The sequence below is a fragment of the Coffea arabica genome, chromosome 10e, assembly GCF_036785885.1.
Source record: "Coffea arabica cultivar ET-39 chromosome 10e, Coffea Arabica ET-39 HiFi, whole genome shotgun sequence".
Lineage (NCBI taxonomy): Eukaryota > Viridiplantae > Streptophyta > Magnoliopsida > Gentianales > Rubiaceae > Coffea > Coffea arabica.
The window spans coordinates 9403365-9426290 of record NC_092328.1 but is presented as its reverse complement, the minus strand read 5'-3'; the positions used below and the strand labels follow the sequence as shown (position 1 = coordinate 9426290).

The 22926-nt window shown below is 34.9% G+C and overlaps 4 protein-coding genes across 6 annotated transcripts; 3 read left to right on the top strand and 1 right to left on the bottom strand.

Annotated features, from left to right (window-relative positions):
• Positions 1-973: 973 nt before the first annotated feature.
• LOC113712916 (putative 12-oxophytodienoate reductase 11) lies at positions 974-4635 on the top strand. 2 transcript variants are annotated; one of them, XM_027236553.2, is made up of 5 exons: positions 974-1160; positions 2812-2952; positions 3086-3165; positions 3502-3678; positions 3948-4635. In XM_027236553.2, the coding sequence occupies exons 1-5, from the start codon at positions 1048-1050 to the stop codon at positions 4535-4537; spliced, it is 1101 nt and encodes a 366-aa protein (XP_027092354.1). In that variant the 5' UTR covers positions 974-1047; the 3' UTR covers positions 4538-4635. The 2 variants fall into 2 exon arrangements, with proteins under 2 accessions (XP_027092354.1, XP_027092353.1); XM_027236552.2 differs by having other exon boundaries at positions 976-1160; positions 3086-3216.
• Positions 4589-7962, bottom strand: LOC113712915 (uncharacterized). 2 transcript variants are annotated; one of them, XM_072067921.1, is made up of 4 exons: positions 7746-7962; positions 6134-7214; positions 5373-5551; positions 4589-5283 (listed from the first exon to the last, which is right to left on the bottom strand). In XM_072067921.1, exons 2-4 carry the CDS (start codon positions 7209-7211, stop codon positions 4837-4839), a joined length of 1704 nt encoding a protein of 567 aa, XP_071924022.1. In that variant the 5' UTR covers positions 7212-7214; positions 7746-7962; the 3' UTR covers positions 4589-4836. The 2 variants fall into 2 exon arrangements, with proteins under 2 accessions (XP_071924022.1, XP_027092352.1); XM_027236551.2 differs by having other exon boundaries at positions 5373-7214.
• A 3727-nt stretch (positions 7963-11689) lies between these two features.
• LOC113712938 (putative 12-oxophytodienoate reductase 11) lies at positions 11690-14259 on the top strand. The gene is made up of 5 exons (XM_027236582.2): positions 11690-11856; positions 12095-12238; positions 12499-12629; positions 12853-13017; positions 13562-14259. Exons 1-5 carry the CDS (start codon positions 11756-11758, stop codon positions 14152-14154), a joined length of 1134 nt encoding a protein of 377 aa, XP_027092383.2. The 5' UTR covers positions 11690-11755; the 3' UTR covers positions 14155-14259.
• A 5703-nt stretch (positions 14260-19962) lies between these two features.
• Positions 19963-22637, top strand: LOC113712036 (putative 12-oxophytodienoate reductase 11). The gene is made up of 5 exons (XM_027235310.2): positions 19963-20131; positions 20363-20506; positions 20773-20897; positions 21117-21281; positions 21835-22637. Exons 1-5 carry the CDS (start codon positions 20031-20033, stop codon positions 22425-22427), a joined length of 1128 nt encoding a protein of 375 aa, XP_027091111.1. The 5' UTR covers positions 19963-20030; the 3' UTR covers positions 22428-22637.
• Positions 22638-22926: the final 289 nt, after the last annotated feature.

Sequence of the window (22926 nt, the reverse complement as noted above, 5' to 3'; positions counted from 1 at the left end):
GTAAATGCTCATACACAGTCGGTAATACAGTTTAAACTATATGGTGTCACTGCTATCCTGCAACAAGAATAAAAAAAAAAAGCAATGAACAATTACCTTCACACTCTCCCTGTTATTTTATATATCTATAAGCATCCTAAGTCATTTAATTCGTCTATTGAGTCAAATTTACAAACACTTGGCATGCATAAGTTCCCTGTGCATACGTTCTTTAAGTTGACTCTCAATGTATCTAATTTGTGCTACCCATATGATTTCCTTGCTTAGGAGTTTTCACTAGAGTTCCAATTTCATTACTCATGTCACATTGTCTTAAACAAGTTGTATGAACAAAATCATGCAAGTAAATTCATCCCCCTTCTGTCGCAAAACAAACCAAATAGTGCAATGAGTTTGCAATATTCTTACCTTTGGGGTTTAGTCCAATTCGATTGAGTCTATTTCTGCTTCAGATCTCACCAACTTCTGCCTCTTTGCAGCCTTTATGAAAAATTTTTGTCCTGCAATAGTTACTTCTTGTGTTCCCTCAGTATACTGATTGATGATACTATATTTCTGCAACACTTTCTCCAAAAATCTCTCATTTGAAAATTTTCAATTTGGAGTAGGGATATTATTTTGCTGATACTCTGGAATTGTGAATGAATGTTTACAAGATATGTTTTTGGAGGGAGACCAAAATTTTATTTCATTTAAAGATTTCAGATGAAGAGCCGTGCCTCATTAATTTGAGCGGGAATTTTTGGAACGGACAGCTGAGGTATTTTAACGGAGTCCGTTAGCCTCTCAAATGTTTTTTTTTTTTAATTTTTTTCTCTACTCACTTACTAAAACAGCGTCGTTTCCTTTGTTGCTGCCTCCATTATACGTGGCTTGTTGCAGTCCTCTCATTTCCTTTTGTGAGAGGACTGCTCAGGGATGGTGCAAAAATCATATACGCTAATTGTGGTCCATGCCCGGGTAACTGCTCCTCTTTATGTGATGTGATTCATCGTATATTATTGCTTTGGGAAAGTGCCGGAAGGCTGGGTGTAACAGTAACCAGAGATGGAAAAAGCTTTAGAATATGGGCAAGAGGAGCAACATTCGCAGTACCACCATCAGCAACCAATCCCATTACTAACTCCTTATAAGTTGGGAAACTTCCAGCTCTCTCATAGGTACATCTCTCTCAGATTATTGACTATTACAATTTGTTTCCTTTAGTTTCCTAATGAAAATGCTGTACTGTATCTGTAATTTGTAATCAAGAAACGCTGCTTATGTGTCTTCTTAATGGAACTTCATCAGTTTTTGATGAAAACGCAGATCTTTTGTCATTTTTCTTTGTTAGGGTGGTTTCTCTATGAAAACCTCTCATGTATCTACTTTATAATTCTTGTAACTTCGGGATAAATCAGCTGGTTGAGGCAAATAATTTTACCATTTAAAATTCTGTATGTTAGCAAACCAAGTCAAATAGCGAAAGCTTCTATGCTTTGGTGAATAAATGAGCCAGAAATCTCTGTAGAGTCTGGTCTCATGTGGAACTAAATGGAAGAAGCTAATGAAAAGTTGCTTCATAGTCCCATTAATCCAGTCCCCTTAACCAGCATTGATTCTTAGTTATTTTTGATGCCGAGTTGGGCTTTGTATATCATGTAGCTTTGCTTCCATGTTTGGTTGAACGTTTCGGGTTCGGCTACGAGAGTAAAATTTTTTCACCTGAAAGTCCAATATGAAGGGGGAGATTCCATGGATACTGTCTGTTACAGGAACTGTTGATTGCACCATAGTATCTCAGCTGGAGGATAAAATAACGTATCAGTCCACTGCTGAGGTTCAGAACATCTAAGTGAGGAAATGGTCCTGCGTTCTGATGGAGTTGACACAATTTCGGTTGCTGTTGATGAAAGTTTTAGCCCACTGGCATAACAATTTATATACTCAGCATCAGCATTCAGTCGAAATTCTTTATATCTTTAGTTTGATAAATTTGCAAATCAGAACTTCAAAGAACTTGCGATTTTACAGAACATATAAACCAATTGAATGATTATTCGCTTAGAAAAAGGATTGAATGATTATTCATGAGCAACCTCATGAACTTTCAAATTTTCTTTTCCTTCAGTTCAGAGGTTTTGGTCTAATTTTCAAGTGAAACAGACTCTATAACTCTTTGGAAGACTGATGATTGATTTTGAATCTCTCAAGTAATCAAAAGAAAATTTGTACATTGCAGTGCAATCTCTGGCACTTGGTTCCGAAGTTTTGATAGATATATGTCATCTGAATGACTTACTGCTCATAGCTTTGTTTTGTGCTGTTTCCATATACAGCAGTATCATTTTATTCTGATCAAAAGTTTTGAACCATATCTGCTTCAGTGGAAGTTCCATAATGACACGATTTCTATAACTTTTCTAGAGAATCTCCCAAGTTTTCCCCATAAACTGGAAACAGATTCATCCTTTGCTCTGCCTTCTGTATGCTCATGGCTGTCTGCCTTTTGCGCAGAGTTCAAGTAGATTTTTTCGAACTTTGTCTGCATACTCCTTACTGCCTTTTTACGAGCACTTAGATGAGAGAAATCGGTTGCCATCTCAATGCTACTATCTCACCTGCTCTCATCTTTCAAATGATAACACAATTTTCTGAACCTATATGTTCGTGATCCACCCAGTCTGAACTATTTGGAAATATATTATTCGTGGATCCTTCCAGCTATCTTCATTTCTCATCAAATAATTTCATCATTGGAGGTGATTAACGTGAGACCCCACAAGATGATTCAAGGCTGATTTAGGTACCTTCTTTTGCCAATTCATGCAGAATTGTTTTAGCACCTCTGACAAGGCAAAGATCTTACGACAATGTTCCACAGCCACATGCTAAATTATACTACTCCCAGAGAACGACCAAAGGTGGTCTGCTAATAGCAGAAGCCACAGTTATTTCTGAAACAGCAAGAGGGTAATATTACTATCAGTTTTTTGTCAAATTCTTATTGGAGAGTATGTATTATCAGTGCGCGCACACATTTCACTCTATAGTTTTTGTGGTCATTGCTACATGTGTTCAGTTCAATATTTCCTGATGAATGAAGGTATGAGTCAACACCTGGAATATGGACTAAGGAACAAGTTGAGGCCTGGAAACCCATAGTTGATGCGGTTCATGCCAGAGGTGGTATATTCTTTTGCCAGATTTGGCATGTAGGAAGGGTATCAAATTATGGTAATTTGTCCTCTGATTACATATCATAAGCTCGGTTTTCGGTTCATGTCAGCTTTACATGAAGATTCAAAAGGCACAATTGGAATGTAAATCCTAACCAATATTCACTTGTCAAGACCACTCCTTCAGATTTCCAGTTTTGTATTGCTACCAAGCCTGTGTAGAAGTTTGAACAGTGTTATTGTCTTGTAGACAATTCAAATTGTCTCTCCTTTATTTAGACCTAGTTAGTGGTCCTTTCTGATTTTACTCTAAAAGCTAGTTTTGGTTTGTTGCCACTTACAGATTTTCAGCCCAATGGACAGGCTCCAATTTCATCCACAGACAAGCTGTTACCTTCCCAGATTCAAGCAGATGGTGTTAGTGTCCATGAATGTTCACCTCCCAGACGGTTAAAGATTGAAGAAATTCCTCAAATCGTCGACGATTTCAGGCTTGCTGCTATTAATGCTATTGAAGCTGGTTAGGCTTTTCATGTCTGGTCAAGACTTGATAAATCTCTTAAACTTAACTAGGCAGCAATACCTATCTTGTGAGAGAGGGAAGAGCATGTTAATATTTATACGAATTTTTCTTCTGCTATTTAAATTTCAGCTAAGGAAGTCCAAATCAGATCTTTCTTCCTTTAATTATTGCATAATGGAGAGGATATTTGATGAGAGAAACAAGTGGAAAGGGAGCCAACAGAACAAAAAGGTTGATTTGATGACCTAGTCTTCTTAAATATGCAGGTTTTGATGGGGTGGAGATACATGGAGCACATGGCTATATAATAGACCAGTTCTTGAAAGATCAAATCAACGATAGAACAGATGAATATGGTGGCAAGTTGGAGAACCGCTGCAGGTTTGCTCTGGAAATAGTTGAAGCTGTTTCCACTGCAATAGGACCTGACAGAGTTGGCATAAAACTCTCCCCTTTCGACGATTACAACGAATCAGGAGACTCAAATCCCCATGCTCTGGGACTTTATATGGCCGAAGCTTTGAATAAGTATGGAATATTGTACTGTCACATGGTAAAGCCAAGGTTTTGGGAAAAAGCTGATTACCCTGATGAAAGCCTTCTGCCAATGAGGAAGGCATTTAAGGGTACATTCATTGCTGGAGGAGGTTATGATAGGGAAGATGGTAACGAAGCTGTGGCTGAAAATCGTGCTGATCTCATTGCGTATGGGCGCTTTTTCTGGGCCAATCCAGATTTGCCCAAGAGATTTGAATTAAATGTTCCTCTGAACGAGTATAGCAGAGAGACTTTCTACACACCTGATCCAGTTGCTGGCTATACAGACTATCCATTTCTTGATTCTAGTGATGCATAAAACAATCCAGGGACGGAGCCAGAAATTTATTTTTGGGGGGGCTGAAGTGTATTAAAAAATTTTTTTTGTGACGAAATAAATATATTTAATAAGTAAAATTTAGAATCAATAATTATAAAAATAATAAAAACATATAATTATACATACCCAAAAATTTGTTATTGATTAACACTTGAAGTATTGGTAGTTGTTGCACTCGAATAACGAAGAGGAGGCAATTGCATTCTGCGAGTTTTCATCCGTTGAAAACGTTGCAATATTTGCTCATTTTCAATTGTTGCAAAAATATCCTTCTCGATTTATACAACCAGACAGTCATTCATCCACTCGTCTCCCATTTTGTTGCGCAAATCAGTCTTGACAATATTCATTGCAGAAAATACTCTTTCAACAGAAGCAGTCGCAACTGGTAGAACTAATGCCAACTGGATCAGACGATAAACAAATGGAAAAACTGTATTTTTACCAGTTTTAACCATTTGTTGAGCAAGACTTCCCAAATCTCCAACTTCTGAAAATTGAGGATCGCGTTGCACATTATAAATATAATTTCGAAGTTGAGACTCAAGATATAAATAATCGTTACTTGAGAAGTCTTCAGGATATAAATCAGCAAGACGGAGTAGTTTCTGCACATTGAATTGAGAGAAAGAACTTTTTGGATCAAGACATGCTATGCAACTAAGCAATTCCGTGCTAACTTCCGAGAAACGATTATTCATCTCTTGTATAATTAAATCAACAACCTGACATCACAACAATAATAAAATTAATAACTAAGAAAATCTGCTAACAAGTAACAAATGTAATGAAATAATAATTTCAAAAATAATACCTCACAAAAAATTTCCACGCGATAATGATGAAAATTAGTGATGGTTTGACCTCTGCGACTGCGCCTGGCATTGCCACGGATTGCTATACTGTCTTCCATATCAATCACGGGAATCATATTCAACTCACAAAAATTGTTGACTTCATCTAAAATTATTTGCCATCCCTCTTCCCTAAAGTCTTGCAATTGAGATTTCATAGTATCAATCAAACTCATGGCTTGGACAATATTTTGATCCCTTTGTTGCAAAACAAGTGACAAGTCATTTGTGATTCCCAATAAATACTTCATCAGGTGCAATGCAAAAACAAACTCATAATCATTCATTCTATCAATCAAACCCCTGGCCATACCTCTATTGTCAGAAGTGGAGGCATCATCTTGTATATTTCCCAATATTCCAATCACCGAAGCCCACATAGAGGATAGACGAAGTAATGTTAGATAGTGTGATCCCCAACGAGTATCCCCTGGTCTTGCTAAACTAGTTTCTTGATTTTTGCCTTTTCCACTAATAATATCTCCACTGTCTAAAAGTGCAACAATCTTATCATGTTCTATTTGTCTTAATTGATCTCTCCTTTTACATGATACTCCAGTTAAATTGACAATCATAGAGACATAGACAAAAAATTCACTGATAATGATATTTCCCTTAGCAACAGCAACAATAACTAACTGGAGTTGGTGAGCAAAACAGTGAATATACATCGCATAGGGATTTTCTTGTAATATAAGGGCCTTCAAACCATTGAACTCACCTCGCATATTTGAAGCTCCATCATATCCTTGACCTCTCAATTTGGATAATGATAATCCGTGTTGCGCGAATAAAGAATCAATTGCATCTTTCAAACAAAGAGATGTGGTGTCAGACACATGTACAATTGCAAGGAAACGTTCAATCACACGCCCTTCTTTGTTCACATATCTCAAAACAACTCCCATTTGCTCTTTCACTGAACTGTCTCGAGACTCATCAACTATTAGGGAAAAATAATTGTCTCCAATATCATTGATTATAACACTTGTGATCTCTGAGGCACAAGCATGTGCCAGATCTTTTTGAATCATTGGAGAAGTTAGTTGATTATTTGCAGGAGCATTTTGATTTACAACCTCAAAAATCTCAGTATTTCGCTGGCTATACCAATCAAACAATTCAAGAAAATTGCCTCTATTTGAAGAACTAGTTGACTCATCATTTCCACGAAAAGCCAATCCTTGCTTCAAAAGAAAGCGGGTCACATCCAGAGCAGCAGTTAAACGGGTGCGATATGCAATATCTATTTCGCGCCCACAAGATCGTAGCACATTTGACACACTATGCCTTTGATCTTGAAAACTTTCAAACTGTATTCTAGCATCATTATGGCAACTATTCACAGCTCCAATATGTTCATTAAATCTTTCCATTGCCTTTTTCCAATTATTGAATCCCGTTTTTGTAAAGGCATCCTCTGCATATCGACCTCCCTTATTTTGTGTTTTGAAAAGAAAGCACCAAAAGCAAAACGCCGCATCTTTCGATATGCTATACTCTAACCATACAAACTTTTGATACCAAATATCTTGGAAACTTCTATGTTGTTGACCAAATGATGTTTTTGGATACATATGGCCAATCGGTTGGCAAGGTCCCCTAGTCAAATACTCTCTTCGGACATGGTCTCGAAGAGAAATATCAAATTTCTCAACTGATTTTCGTAATCCCGGATCACTAACAATATCATTTAAATTCAATTCCACACAAGATTGATTTTGAACTGGTTCACTAATATTAGGCTCATTTGAAGATTCACCACTACGGACTCGTTTAGGTTTAAAGAATCTCTCCATTTTCTGTCACAATTAAATAATTGTGGTTAAATTCAATAAAATTATGCAATTCAATAATCAATTAATTTAAAATTCATATAAATAATTCTTTAATTTAATAATAAATTCATATTACTTATATTTCTCAATTTATAAAATTCATTATATAAAATTATCAAAAAGTTAAAATAAGGTACATCTAAATACCCATATAATTTCTAATTCAATCTCATAAAATTTTGAATTTATATTTACATTCAAAATTTCTAATTCACATAATTAATTCTTAAAATTTCAAATATAAAACTAACAAAATTTTAAAAACTAAATACAACCTAAAATCTATACAATTTCTAAACTAATTTCTAATTTAAATTTAATATCATTAAATTTTTTAATGTAATCTTTCAAATTCTTAAATTACATTAACATAAACTAAATAAAAATTAATCTTAATCAAATTAATATCAAGATACTCAAAATTCAAAAATAATTTAAACATATAATTAACAAAAATATAAAGATGAATATTGTAATTTAAACCAAAAAACTAACCTAAAAGATTTATGTGAATGGAATGGTGGAGAGTTGGAGTCTTGGAGCCTTGAATTGAAGGCTTGAAGCAGGATGGTAGAATCTCAAGTTCTCAACTGAAGCTTCTTGGAGTTCTTGGAGCCTGGCGTGAGTGGCGTCTTCTTCTTGGAGTTGGAGACTTGGAGTCTTGTTTCAGTTGTTTGCCCTTTGGCCTTTGGCATTGGCGGCGACGCGGCGTGCTTTTTTTTTCCCTCATTATACAAAACGACGTCGTTCCACTAAAAGTGAAACGACGTCGTTTTGTATTTAGAGGGCAAAAAAAAAATTCAACATAAATTGGGTCATCTTCTTCCTCGGACCTCAGCAGTCAGCAGACTCAGCAGTGCTGGCAGCGGCTTTCCAGGCCCAGCTATTCTTGAGGTCCTCTGCAGCATTCATGGAGGCATCAGGCATGGAGCCATGGACATGGACAGGCACGGATTTAAGGGGGGGCTGGCCGCCGGAATCCCCTATATATAGGGGATTTTCCGGCGGCTTGGGGGGGGCTTAAGCCCCCACCAGCCCCCCCTTAAATCCGTGCCTGAAACAATCCTTCTAAGGCTGTGCAATTTTTGGAGTACTTATTCCGGTTGCGGATCCTCCTTCGTTGCCAGAGGAGAATTTCAGCAGTTTTTTTGGTTAGGACCAAAGTGGTTTTGGGATCAAATGTTAAGGGATGTTACTGCTATTTATCTTAAATTTTGGAAAGGATGTTGTTTCTCATTATGTTCCACTTTCATTTACGTTGCTCGGAGCTTATGTAAAAGTTTCTACATCATAATAAATGTTATAAAAGATAAAATCATATCAAATTAAAAATTTGATTACAAGATAAAATTCTATCAAATTATAAATACAACCACAAATATAGCCGGTTCCAATCCTCTATTCCATTTTCTTCAACCCCTATGGAGTTCCTTTACCACAAGGGAAATTCATTTTTTTATAGGACCTTTTCGTTGTTTTCAAGAATAAACTTGTCATACGATAAAAAGTGAAATTAAACCTTCTTTAATTACTATGAAAGGATTGGATTGAACGATATGAATAGAAAGAGAGTGTGAGTTAGAGATTTCGATTCTAAACCTCCTACTTAAAAACAAATCCTTCTCTAATTACTTCCGCTAGAATGATTGCCACGATATTGAATCTTTGTATAAATTTGCAATTGATGTATTTGTTAGCGGCCTTGTAATGTCAACTATACAGAATTATACAGTCAATGGCAGGTGCACTAGTGTGTCCCCACAAATTGAAAACGCCAATAATCAGAGCAGAGCAATGACGCATCAACTGTCAGTGCTTGTCGTTTTTGGGTCGTCGAGATCGATTTGTCATTTATCACCTCAGTTCTTGGAAAAAGAAAAATTAAGAGGTTTTTTTTTTGACTTTCTATAGATCAAATTAAGTCAAACATTCAGGGTATCATGTGGTGTCTTTTTTTGATTTTCTAAAGTTTTGAGTCCAAAAAGGCGTATAGAAATGGGCTATTTTACTTTCTCATAGATAATTTTTGAACATTGACCAAGTATCACACATCCACTTATTATCAGTGTTGTTACATCCGGATCGGATCGGTCAGTTGGACTGTAAACCAACCGTCTTCCCTAACTGGTTAATAACACAAAATTATATTGGTAAAAATCAGTCAAAATCGTAAAAAATGGGTCAAATCAATAACCTGATTCAACTGTTTAACTCGATTCTCAAATTTTTTTTATTATTTTCTCGAAACATAATTTAAGTTATTTAAATTGTAAAATTTTCATTTATTAATAGGAATACAAAAACACCATCCACTTGATGTAAATATCAAAATCACTCGCTTCGCTAATTAATCTATAAATCAAGAAGTTTTCATCCCTATCCTCTTATCAATTTATCATCAATGATTCCAACTTGCATTATAAAGCCATATTCTCAACAAAAAGATCTCGAATTGAGTATGATTTGTTTTAATTTAGTTTTTCAAGTAATTTTGGAGAATTGACATATTTTAGACATGAATTCACTTTTTATATAATTTTGGAGAATGGTCCATCCAATCCAACCAATTGATCTTTGACCCAATAGTTTAGCCGAATCGCTATCTAATCCGAGTATAACAACATTACATTTTATCGAATAACACTAATTAAAATTAATCCTGCTGTAGTAATTTTGTTACACTTGCTCATTCGTAATGTTTAGAAGTTTTCAGAAGATGATTATTCAACGTTGAGGATTGACCCACCTTTTTCAGGTTTTAATACCATAGTACCAAACAAAAATGCAAATTTCAGTAAGCAAAGCCATTTTTTTAAAAACCTTTCTGGCTTAGTGTATTGTAACTTTATACTTGTTCAAGTTTTCAATAGGGCAAATTACACGTTATCCTCCTGTGATATAGCTAATTTTCATATAACTCCCATCTAGTTTTAAAGTTATATATAACTCCCTAATAGTTTGGATCAAAGTGTCAAAATGACAGAAATGATTAGGGATGGCAACGGGGCGGGGGACCCCTCCCCCACCCCCCGCCCCGTTGCCTATTAATTCCCCCCGACCCCCGCCCCGTCCCCCGCCTCCCACTCCCCCCGCCCCGCTTCCCCCGCGGGTGCCCCCGCGGGGTTAATAAAATTGTCCTCGCGGGGTTAATAAAATTTTATTATTGTTAAATTTTAATAAATAATCAAGTACTAAAATATCAACACATCATCAAGTTATTATTCTTTGTAATTTTACAATTGAAACTCATAAAAACAATCAAACAAAAGTTATTTGAATACAATCCAACATGATGAAATAAATACAACTAAAATAGTCAAGTTTTCACTTTTGGTACAAATACAATCACTAATTCATTATTGTGTTTGTGCTTTTTTTAATCACTAATTCATTATTGTGTTTGTGCTTTTTTTAAAAAAAAAGTGTTATTCTATTAAGTGTAATTAGAAATTTAGTATAAATGTATTAGTAAATTTAGTATAACTAATTAATAAATTCTATTAGTAGACATGTCTAATTATTCATATAATTGATAATATCAATTATATTACATACACTAATATACATTATATAATACATCTAACTAATAATATCATTATCATAAGTTTATAACTAATTAAATTACACATTATATATATTTATTTATATATATATACTTTTTTTTTTGCGGGTGGCGGGGCGGGGGATGGGGCAGGGGTATACTCCCCCGCCCCCCGCCCCGTTTCTAAACGGGGGGAAAAAATTCCCCCCCGCCCCCGCCCCACCCCCCGCCCCGAGAGCCCCCCGCGGGGCGGTTGCCCGCGGGCACCCGCCCCCATTGCCATCCCTAGAAATGATCATCCATGACGGAACCTATAAAAATATCAAAATTATCCTTGTTTATAAACTAAAATGGCTTAAGTAATCAAAATATATAAATATAATATGCATGACACTTTAATCCCGTATGATTTTGTATTTTACCATATAATGCCTTTATGGTTTAGTACTTTATCAAATAGCCCCTTTATGATTTTCAATATATATACATAACCCCCCTGTGGTTAATAAATAATTTTTAACTTTACATAGGAGTATTTTTTTTATATTTTAGTTGACTCCGTTATGATTGCAAATTCCGTCACTTTGATACTTTAATCCAAATCATGAGGAGATTATGTATAATTTTTGAAACCATATGAGGGGATATGTAATAAAACACTAAACCACAAGGGGGTAAAGTGTAATTTGCCCTTTTCAATTTTACTATTACACATAAAAGAGGAGGGAAATTGAACTCTATAAAATGCAAGAACGGTCAAACTAGACTTCATTTTGGCTATCATATGCAAATCTTTGCATCACTCATGACCTATGTATCGTACAAGTCTTTGCTTCAACTATATAAATAACTGAAACCAGATGATACAGCGTTAAACATCTCTGTATCACTAGTTCTTTTAACTTTTGAGCACAAGGGAAAAAATTTTTTTGGTTCATTAGTTGCATTAATAACAAATCTAGAAATGGGAAAGAAGATGGAAGATGGGCAAGAGAAGGAACAATCTCAGCAACCAATCCCTTTACTGACCCCATATAAGCTGGGCAATTTTCAGCTATTTCATAGGTACATCCTCTTCTCCGCATTCATTCCTTGGTCCTTCCTTTTATCTTTCTTTGTCACGACTGAAACTTTGTAGTGTAGGTGCCCCATTCGGCGGATTTATTCATAAGTACTCATTAATTTTCCTTGTAAACTCTTCTTTTTTATACAAGTTTGATTTCATTGGAAAGTATTAGTACTATTTTCTAATTTGAAGGCTAATTTATGATATTTATCCACTATCTTTGTCAATTATATGCAGAATTGTTTTGGCACCAATGGCAAGGCAAAGAAGTTATGGCAATTTACCACAACCACATGCAGTATTATATTACTCTCAGAGAACCTCCAGAGGTGGTCTTATCATAACTGAAGCCGCAGGAGTTTCTGACACATCGCTCATAGGGTAATTTTAGCAGCAATTCTTATGCAAGACCCTGCTCTTAACGTCTATACCACAAAAGATTAATGTTATTTTGCATCCTAAACTCTTATTTAAATTCAAGAATACATATTTAGCAATAAATTAATAATGGAGTAGCAAGAAAGAAAAATTTTAGGTACCAAAGCGCTCAATAAAGAAGTTCAGGTAGCAAAACTGTCAAATTCTGACATTTCTTTGTTTTTTTGGTTGAAAATTTTGCCAATATTATGTTATGCTTGAAGGATTCCATTTTCACCTGGCATATGGACAAAGGAACAAGTTGAGGCTTGGAAACCCATAGTAGATGCAGTTCATGCAAAAGGCGGTATTATCTTTTGCCAAATTTTTCATGTGGGAAGGGTTTCTAGTTCTGGTAACTTCTTCTCTCATTCTTTCTCAAGCTAATTAGTTTCATGTAATTGCATGTTGGAATTATAAAAGGGAAAATCATCAAACAGAGAGAAAAAATATATATAGAAAAGTTTAACTGCAACCTTTCTTGATAATCATCCTGCACCAGGAAACAAAAATTTTCTTTGGTTTCTTGTCCACTGTTTAAAATTGGAAACTAGTCACTGTGAAGCTCCCATTTACAGACTCTCAGCCCAATGGACAAGCTCCAATCTCGTCGACAGACAAACCATTAACTCCCGAAGGTTTTGATGCCCCAAAATATTCACCCCCAAGACGTTTAAAGACAGAAGAAATTCCTGGGATTGTCAACGATTTCAGGCTTGCTGCTATTAATGCCATTGAAGCAGGTACGGTTTTTGGTTAGGATAGAAAGAACTTCATGAAATCTACAGCATTTGAGTCTTTCTTAGTGACGTCCAATATTCAACTCATGTCAAATTGTTAATCATATACACTGCAAATTCAATGTATGCTTGTGATTAATTAGTTTAAACTCTAAAGGGAGTTGGAAAGAAGAAAAAATAAAAGTTTGTTTTCTTTGGGGGAAAAGAAGCAATAGTTTGATGTTCAGAAATTTACCAAGCATTTGAGAGTTGAGACAAAGAACACCAAACCCGAAACACTTGTTCTTCTCTGCCAAGCATTTTTCCGGTTGAGGTAAACTTGATTTTGCTTTAGTACTGTCTCCAGCGTTATTGCTTCTCATGTGAACTTGCATATTTTTGTTTCTTGTTCTAGTAGAGTTAGTCATGTACATCAGTACATAGTTCTAGTGAGAAAAAAGCAGGTACAGCATTTGATTTCGATCTGAAGAAGGAAAGCGACAATTGGAGAAAGAGAAAGGAAGCCGGTTCATTTCCCTAACTACATGTGTTGTGTTAAAATTTGCAGGTTTTGATGGGGTAGAGATCCATGGTGCTCATGGTTTTCTAATAGACCAGTTCTTGAAAGACCAAATCAATGATCGAACAGACGAATATGGAGGTTCCTTGGAGAACCGTTGCAGATTTGCTTTAGAAATAGTTGAAGCTGTTTCAGATGCAATAGGATCTCATAGAGTCGGATTAAGGCTTTCCCCTTTTGCAAATTACAATGAAGCGGGCGATTCAAATGCAAAAGCTCTAGGCCTTTACATGGCGGAAGCCTTGAACAAGCACAAAATTCTTTATTGCCACATGGTTGAGCCGAGGATGAAAACTCTTGGAGAAAAATCGGAAACTGCAGATAGTCTTATGCCGATGAGAAAGGCATTCAACGGTACTTTCATTGCTGCTGGCGGTTATAATAGGGAAGATGGCGACAGAGCTGTGGCCGAAAATCAGGCTGATCTTGTTGCATATGGACGCTTGTTCTTGGCCAATCCAGATTTGCCCAGAAGATTCGAGTTAAATGCTTCTCTGAACAAGTACCATAGAGACACTTTCTATACATCTGATCCTGTTGTTGGCTACACTGACTATCCATTTCTTGAAACCAATGATTGATTAACCTCTGAATGCAATAATCCTCAGTGTCTTGCTTGTTGATCTTATATCCCTTTTGCTGGAAACTGGAAATTATAGGACATTATGTATAATGTCAATTCAATGTATCGGTCCAATGTTTGTATGATGCAGAGAATTGTTTGGAATCTTTGATTATGATACTCCTCTTTGGATAGTGTATTATTTGAAATATTATTTGGAATAATTACTGTAGCACTTTTTGTGATATGATGTATGTGAGATAAAAAGGTGATTGGGAATATAAAAAGGTATGTTGGGAAATGTGTTTGTGATGCAAACGAAATATTATTTGAAATAATTTTGGTATCCAAACACTCCCATTATTAGTTAAGGATTAATACAACTGATGTTGCACATGACACCAGAAATCAAAAGAAGATGAATAAATTGCAGAGTAAATGAGTAATTCATCACTAGTTGCAAAGTTGCACGTACACCATCTTAACAAGAAAAGTATAGATACACTTTGGATTTTAACTGCAGGTGCAAGGAACCGAGATTACACCGTTTGCTTTGTTTGGTGGTTAAGTCCCATAAGACGAGATGGCTGCTACAAATGAATGGTCTTGGACCAAAAATAAGCCACCACTACCACCAAACGTGTAGAAGGATCGTGCATGGACCTATGTTTTTAAACTCGTACCGGATCCATCGGTCCACCGATCGAATCGAGAACCGGTCAAGTGTTCGATTTGAGTTATCTTAAAAACTTGGGTTGATAAAAACTCAGTCAAATCTGGTTAAAAATTGGATTTGACCGGAAACTGGAAGAATTGGTAAAAACTAGGTTTTCTTATATTTCCTTTTTGTTGATTTTTTTCCCTTTCCTCGAACTCCAAATCCTTGTGAGCTCTCCCCTCCTTTACAAATCCATTTTCACTCATTCATTTCAATTCTACCATAAAAAATCAATGCTTTAACCTTTCTTTAAACAAAATCTAATCTTAGATCTCGTATTCAAAAGAAGAAAATACCCAAAAAATGCAAAAAAGGGAGTGGAGAAGAGAAAAGTTTGAAGAAAACAGATGAAAACTTGATATTTCTTGAGTTTGAGAATAAACAACTAACAAAATAAGAATGAAAATGAAATTTAAAAAAGAAGAAGGAGAAGAAGAAGAAGACAGGAGTTGCAGAATGGAATGCGTTAGGAGGAAGAGAATGTTGAAAATCGAGTAGTTGTGCTCTATGGAATGCATCAGGATTCAGGAGTAGAGGAAGAAATGGGAAAGTGTGATGTGGGGTCAAAGCATTTTCAATATTATGTTTTGACTCCTAAATTGTTAAAAATTATTAATATATCTCAAATATTTCATACTTTATAAATGTTGTCCTAAAATTTGGTCTTATTTTTCAATCAAATCCATAATTGTAAATCTAAATTTGTTAATATTCATTGAATAATATAAATTGCTACTTGATCGTTCTAATTTCTTTACATTTTCTTGTTAAATACATTTGAAATATCAAATAGATATAAATATACCTTTATTGATATTAACATGCTCTTAGATATTTTACATACAATATTTTAATTTTTAAGTAATTTGTATTTTTGACATCATCAGTTCGACTCTGATCGAACCCATTGACTCTTGATCTCGGAGCTTGACCGAGTCGATACATGGTTTGGGCCTGAAAACCTAGGTTCGGACTTCTAGCCGTTACCTGTGTCTTGGGCTACAGTTTTTCTTTGGGCTAATGGGGGAGGGAGGTGACTTCAGAAGTGGCAACAAGACGAGGAATATATTGTGAAATTAGTTACCATCAACCGTCCTTAATTACGTACCCAACTAATATTATGCACGAGTTTACATTTTAAACTATAATGATAACAAAAATTTATTTTTGTTACATGAAATCAAAATCTAAAAAGTTTTTAAGAAGTATTTTTTTCTGTCCAAATTTATGAAAATGAATTATATACCAAGAAAAGATATAAAATTTGGTTTAGTAGAATGTGTTAATTATTTTCAACATCAGGTTAATTTTTAACTATAGGTTGCATGTTCCAATCCCTCAAAATAAAAAGGTACTACGGGGTCGTAAGAAAAATAATTCGATCCATAAAAAATATATACAAAAGCAATCCTAGACCCGTGTATTAATAACCGATGAAAGATATTTAAGTCAAACCCGAAGCATAAAGTTTAGAATATTAAAAAAAATCAAATTTAATTCAAATGCAACAATTAGTGACTGATTTTGCAAAAACGTACTACTCTTATGCTATTATGATAATTTGCATTTTGTGCAAATACTATCCATAGGAAAACACAGCAAAGTACTCAAAATGCCAACAGATCACTACTCTTTTCTTCATCAACCATACACACAACCTTTCGTCACTTTCCCCTTCCTTTTTTCCACACAACCTATTCCCTCTACTCTCAAGCCAAATTTAGTTTGCGACCAGATTGCAGTCTGTCATTTTGGATATTTTTTTCAATCATTTTGGATATTTTATATAAATATCCTCTCTTACATTTCCTATTGTGACCTTAAAATTTCAAAATATTCTTAAACTAGCTATGAATAACAAATAGAACGGTACCTATGCAATGAATTGCTTCCAAACCAAACCATCTTGCCACAGCTCTGGGAACTTGAACTGGTTTTTTGCTCTGGGAACTTGAGAGCTTTCTATATGACATATGTGATTAGGAATTTCATAACAGTAAATTGATTGACATTTACATGGATTTCCTTCATGGTCAGGCTTTGATACACAGTGTTTTTTTTCTCTCTTTTTTTTTTTTTTGATTTGGGCGGATGACGATTGAGAATAAAACTGGTAAGGGAACAAAGTGAAAAAACTTGATAAGTAATCATCAGTTGTGGATTTTTGGCAGGTTAGTGGTTAAGAGTCACCTAAATTTGAAATAGTGAAAAAGGATAAAGGTCACCGAAATGTGTAGAGCAATTAAAATGTTGAGATCATGAGAAGTTACGTGGCTAGTAACTGACAATTTCAAATAAATTGACTGTTTCAAAAAATTGGGGAACCAAATATTTATGAATTAAAATAAATCTAAAATTCTAGGCAAAAGTGGAGGCATATGGAGGCTTGTACTAAAAAACCGCAATACATACATATATACAAATTGTAATCCAAACTTTGTAATATGGATGGGATGTTTTTTGAGTTATTGTATATTATTGTAACATTGTATTTGAAAAACTTATTTTTTGAAAAAATAGCCAATCCAAACGGAGTCTTAGATTCAAAAATTATCTTTAACAATTTTTATAGTTATACTAGAGAATATAATCTAGTAGTTTTCCTAGTCATTATCCACAAGAATTTTCAACATTTCAATCAATTTAGACCTGTCGTCTTTGGACAATGATAAGGATAAATATTCAACACCTTAAGTACCTTGGCCATCTTGATATATGTTAGAATATGACTGTATATCTATTTTTTTCTTTATTTGTTAATCCAATTTTTGATAGGTATCCTGAGTATAAAGCACTTGCATGTTTATTTAATAAAACTAAAAAAAATTTAATAAATCAAAAATATTAAAATTATATAAAAAATAAAAATGAATTAAAGGAAAAAAAATATGTAGAAAATAGATTTGGGTATTGGGCGGGATCAATCTAAACCCATCCCAAAGTAATCCCGCCCAAATTAGTCCCAAAACACATATGGGTAAGGTTGGACCCAAACCTATATGACTCGGTTCCATCACAAACCCAAGCAAATCCCGCTCATCCCGTCCATTTTGCCACCTCTAATTGAAACATATACTTAGATAATCCAGATGTTAACTAACTTACGATTTTTTTTCTTCTTTTTTGGGAGAAAAGGATAAACAAAAATCATGTATTTTAACTTTCTGCGAAAGGAAGTTTAGAAATATCACATTGTAGACCTCTTATTTCTTGCAGCAGCTAGCTGATTCAGCAGTAAAACAATATGTTGCGGTCCTTTCTTTTCGTGACTTGGCATTCTTGTTTGTTCTCTTATTTAATGCTCAGTTAGTTCTATAGAAACTAGAAACTAAAACCCAATTAGCAAGTGAAATTTATAGAATAGGATTATGGGTAGGATTAGATCATTAGGGATTAAGATATGTGGAATACGGATTGTGGATAGGACAATGATTGGTATGAGGAATTGATGGTTACAAATTTTTTTTTTTTTTTTTTTGAAGGAATTGATGGTTAGAATTCGAAAAAAAAAATTGTGAAATGAATGACTGCAAAATTAAATAAAAACCACATATGCACACAGAAGGAAAACATGAACATTTTACTTCTTTTATGGTCGAGATATTCATGCGTAGATGTGCTTGGTTAACAACAACATAGGTTATAAAGTAACATATCCTGTTTAACATGTGTAAAAGTATTTGTTCGACCAATTATTTACTGCAACTGGCAACTACGAATGAGTGCGTTTTGACCAAAATCCTACAAAGTTGTTTTGACCGGAAGGATGGCATGAACCTGGACTTTTCCATCGTGATAATAAGCAACTATGAAAGAGAAATGGAAGTCAAAATTTGAACGATTGCGAGTTCAATGATTTTCCACTTTTGCTGCTGAACACCAATTTTACCAAGTTATATGGCACAGTTTAAATCATTAAATCTTTAAAAATTGCGTTTATCCAAGTATAAGCCATTGCTACTTAGGTTCCGACAATGAATTTACTTTGCCATCATATTTCTTGAAAGCTCTATGCCCTTTTTGATTTTTTGTGCATCTCTTCTAAACCAAAGGATTTCTCATATATATATATATATATATGGTAAATTTGTATAATAACTTTATTCTTTTTCTCTTGAAAAATTTTTGTTGAATGATATATGTAACTAAAAGAAAATAAAACATTTACACTCTAAGCGACTCTACCATAAATATTATTTTTACGTATTTTTTATCTCTTTTTTATTTTACGTATATCAATCTTGAAAAAAACGTCACAGCAATACTCCTTCAAAAAATCCTCTAAAAAAATACTTGCAACACAAACTGGGAGTTAGTCCCTACAGCCACAACAACTCCTTTGGGCTGTGGCGGCCCCAAACCCAATACGGAGGCTGTTGCGGCGGCGCAACTTCTCACACGCAGCCAGTCGTTCGATGATGTAAGATGTTACGGTCTTTGGTACGCTTTGTTTGACTCCAAATCTGTGGGATGGGAATAAACAACGCGTAGCTGAATACTAGCAGAATGGACAACTTTTATAGACTTTTGGAATCACTGATCAGGTCATGTCATTTTATCACTTAATATTTTTTCCCCTTCTTTCTTTCATTCTTTCTTTTTTTTTTCTTGGTCTGGTTTTTGGTGCTGCAATTTTGAAAAAGAAATTAGAAAAACACAGATGAGATGTCAATACTCAAAAAATGAAAAAAGTATTTATTTCAATAAATCATTGAGCAGATATGAATAATTTACTATCACATATCACGCTCATCAAGTAAATAGAAGTTTCAAATGCCCAGTAAACAAACCAAAATTTTCAGGTTTTAGTACCATGGTACCAAACAAAAAATGCAAATTTCATTCAGCAAAGCCTTTTTTTTAACCTTTCCGGCTTAGTGTATTGTTACTTTATACTTGTTCAAGTTTTCAATATTACTATTACACACGAAAGAGGAAGGAAATTGAACTCTATAAAATGCAAGAATGGTCAAACTAGAATTCATAGCGGCTATCATATGCAAATCTTTGCATCACTCATGACCTACGTATTGTACAAATCTTTGCTTCAACTATATAAATAACTGAAACCAGATGATACTGCATTAAACTTCTCTGTATCACTAGTTCTTATAACTTCTCAGCATAAGTTAAAAAAAGTTTTCGTTCATTAGTTGCATTGATTAAAAAACCTAGAAATGGTAAAGAAGGTGGAACATGGGCAAGAGAAGGAACAATCTCAGCAACCAATCCGTTTACTGACCCCGTATAAGCTGGGCAATTTTCAGCTATTTCATAGGTAAATCCTCTTCTCTGCATTCATTCCTTGGTCCTTCCTTTTTATTTTTCTTTGTCCCGATTGCAACTTTGTAGTGTAGGTGCCCCAGTTGGCGGATTTATTCATAAAGGACTCATTAATTTTCCTTGTAATCTCTTCTTTCTACGGAAGTTTGATTTCATTGGAAAATATTAGTACCATTTGACGGCTAATTTATGATATTTATCCACTATCTTTGTCAATTATATACAGAATTGTTTTGGCACCAATGACACGGCAAAGAAGTTATGGCAATTTACCACAACCACATGCAGTATTATATTACTCTCAGAGAACCTCCAAAGGTGGTCTTCTCATAACTGAAGCCACAGGAGTTTCTGACACATCGCTCATAGGGTAATTTTAGCAGCAATTCTTATGCAAGATCCTGCTCTTAACGTCTATGCCACAAAAGATTAATGTTATTTTGCATGCTAAACTCTTATTTAAATTCAAGAATACATATTTAGCAATAAATTAATAATGGAGTAGCAAGACAGAAAAATTTTAGGTACCAAAGCGCTCAATAAAGAAGTTCAGGTAGCAGAACTGTCGAATTCTGACATTTCTTTTTTTTTTTTTTTTGGTTTAAAATTTTTCCAAATATTATGTTATGCTTGAAGGTTTCCATTTGCACCTGGCATATGGACAAAGGAACAAGTTGAGGCTTGGAAACCCATAGTAGATGCAGTTCATGCAAAAGGCGGTATTATCTTTTGCCAAATTGCTCATGTGGGAAGGGTTTCTGGTAACTTCTTCTCTCATTCTTTTTCAAGCTAATTAGTTTCATGTTATTGCATGTTGGAATTAGAAAAGGGAAAATCATCAAACAGAGAGAAAAAAATATTGATAAATTTAACTGCGACTTTTCTTGATAATCATCGTGCACCACGAAGCAAAAATTTTCTTCGGTTTCTAGTCCTGTGTTTAAATTGGAAATTAGTCACTGTAAAGCTCCCATTTACAGGCTCTCAACCCAATGGACAAGCCCCAATCTCGTCGACAGACAAACCATTAACTCCCGAAGGTTTTGATGCCCCAAAATATTCACCCCCAAGACGTTTGAAGACAGAAGAAATTCCTGGGATTGTCAACGATTTCAGGCTTGCTGCTATTAATGCCATTGAAGCAGGTACGGTTTTTTGTTAGGATAGAAAGAACTTCATGAAATCTACAGCATTTGAGTCTTTCTTAGTGACGTCCAATACTCAACTCATGTCAAATTGTTAATCATATATGCTGTAAATTCAATGTATGCTTGTGATTAATTAGTTTAAACTCCAAAGGGAATTGGAAAGAAGAAAAAATAAAAGAATACCAAAAAAATAGAAGTTTGTTTTTTTGGGGGGAAAAGAAGCAATAGTTTGATGTTCAGAAATTTACCAAGCATTTGAGACAAAGAACACCAAACCTGAAACGCTTGTTCTTCTCTGCCAAGCATCTTTCCGGTTGAGGTAAACTTGATTTTGCTTTAGTACTGTCTCCAGCGTTATTGCTTTTCATGCGAACTTTGCACATTTTTGTTTCTTGTTCTAGTAAAGTTAGTCATGTACATAGTTTTAGTGAGAAAAAAGCAGGTACGGCATCTAATTTCGATCTGAAGAAAGAAAGGGACAATTGGGGATAGAGAAAGGAAGCTGGTTCGTTTCCCTAACTATATATATGTGTTGTGTTAAAATTTGCAGGTTTTGATGGGGTAGAGATCCATGGTGCTCATGGTTTTCTAATAGACCAGTTCTTGAAAGACCAAATCAATGATCGAACAGACGAATATGGAGGCTCCTTGGAGAACCGTTGCAGATTTGCTTTAGAAATAGTTGAAGCTGTTTCAGATGCAATAGGATCTCATAGAGTCGGATTAAGGCTTTCCCCTTTTGCAAATTACTATGAAGCAGGCGATTCAAATCCAAAAGCTCTAGGCCTTTATATGGCAGAAGCCTTGAACAAGCCCAAAATTCTTTATTGCCACATGGTTGAGCCGAGGATGAAAACTCTTGGAGAAAAATCAGAATCTGCAGATAGTCTTGTGCCGATGAGAAAGGCATTCAACGGTACTTTCATTGCTGCTGGTGGTTATAATAGGGAAGATGGCGACAGAGCTGTGGCCGAAAATGGGGCTGATCTTGTTGCATATGGACGCTTGTTCTTGGCCAATCCAGATTTGCCCAGAAGATTCGAGTTAAATGCTTCTCTGAACAAGTACCATAGAGACACTTTCTATACATCTGATCCTGTTGTTGGCTACACTGACTATCCATTTCTTGAAACCAATGATTGATTAACCTCTGAATGCAATAATCCTCAGTGTCTTGCTTGTTGATCTCATATCCCTTTTGCTGGAAACTGGAAATTATAGGACATTATGTATAATGTCAATTCAATGTGTCTGTCCAACGTTTCCATGATGGAGAGAAATGTTTGGAATCTTTGTTTAGGATATTCGTTGTTAATTTTTGTAACAAGAAAATATTATATTAGTTAAAGATTATTACAACTGATGTGAACACATGACACCAGAAATCAAAAGAAGATGAATAAATTGCAGAGTAAATGAGTAATTGATCACTTGTTGCAAAGTTGCACGTTCCCCATCTTAGCAAGAAAAGTACAACCTTCTCTCTAAGTTTGGATGCCAATTGTGCTAAAAAAACACTCACATAAGTACTCAAGTAATTTTTGTTGAAAATTCTTTTCAAACTTTGAAATGCTTAAACTCTTGTAAGATATAGTAAGGAGGTAGTAGCAACTGCTAATGTATGGGCACTCTCTTAAACAAC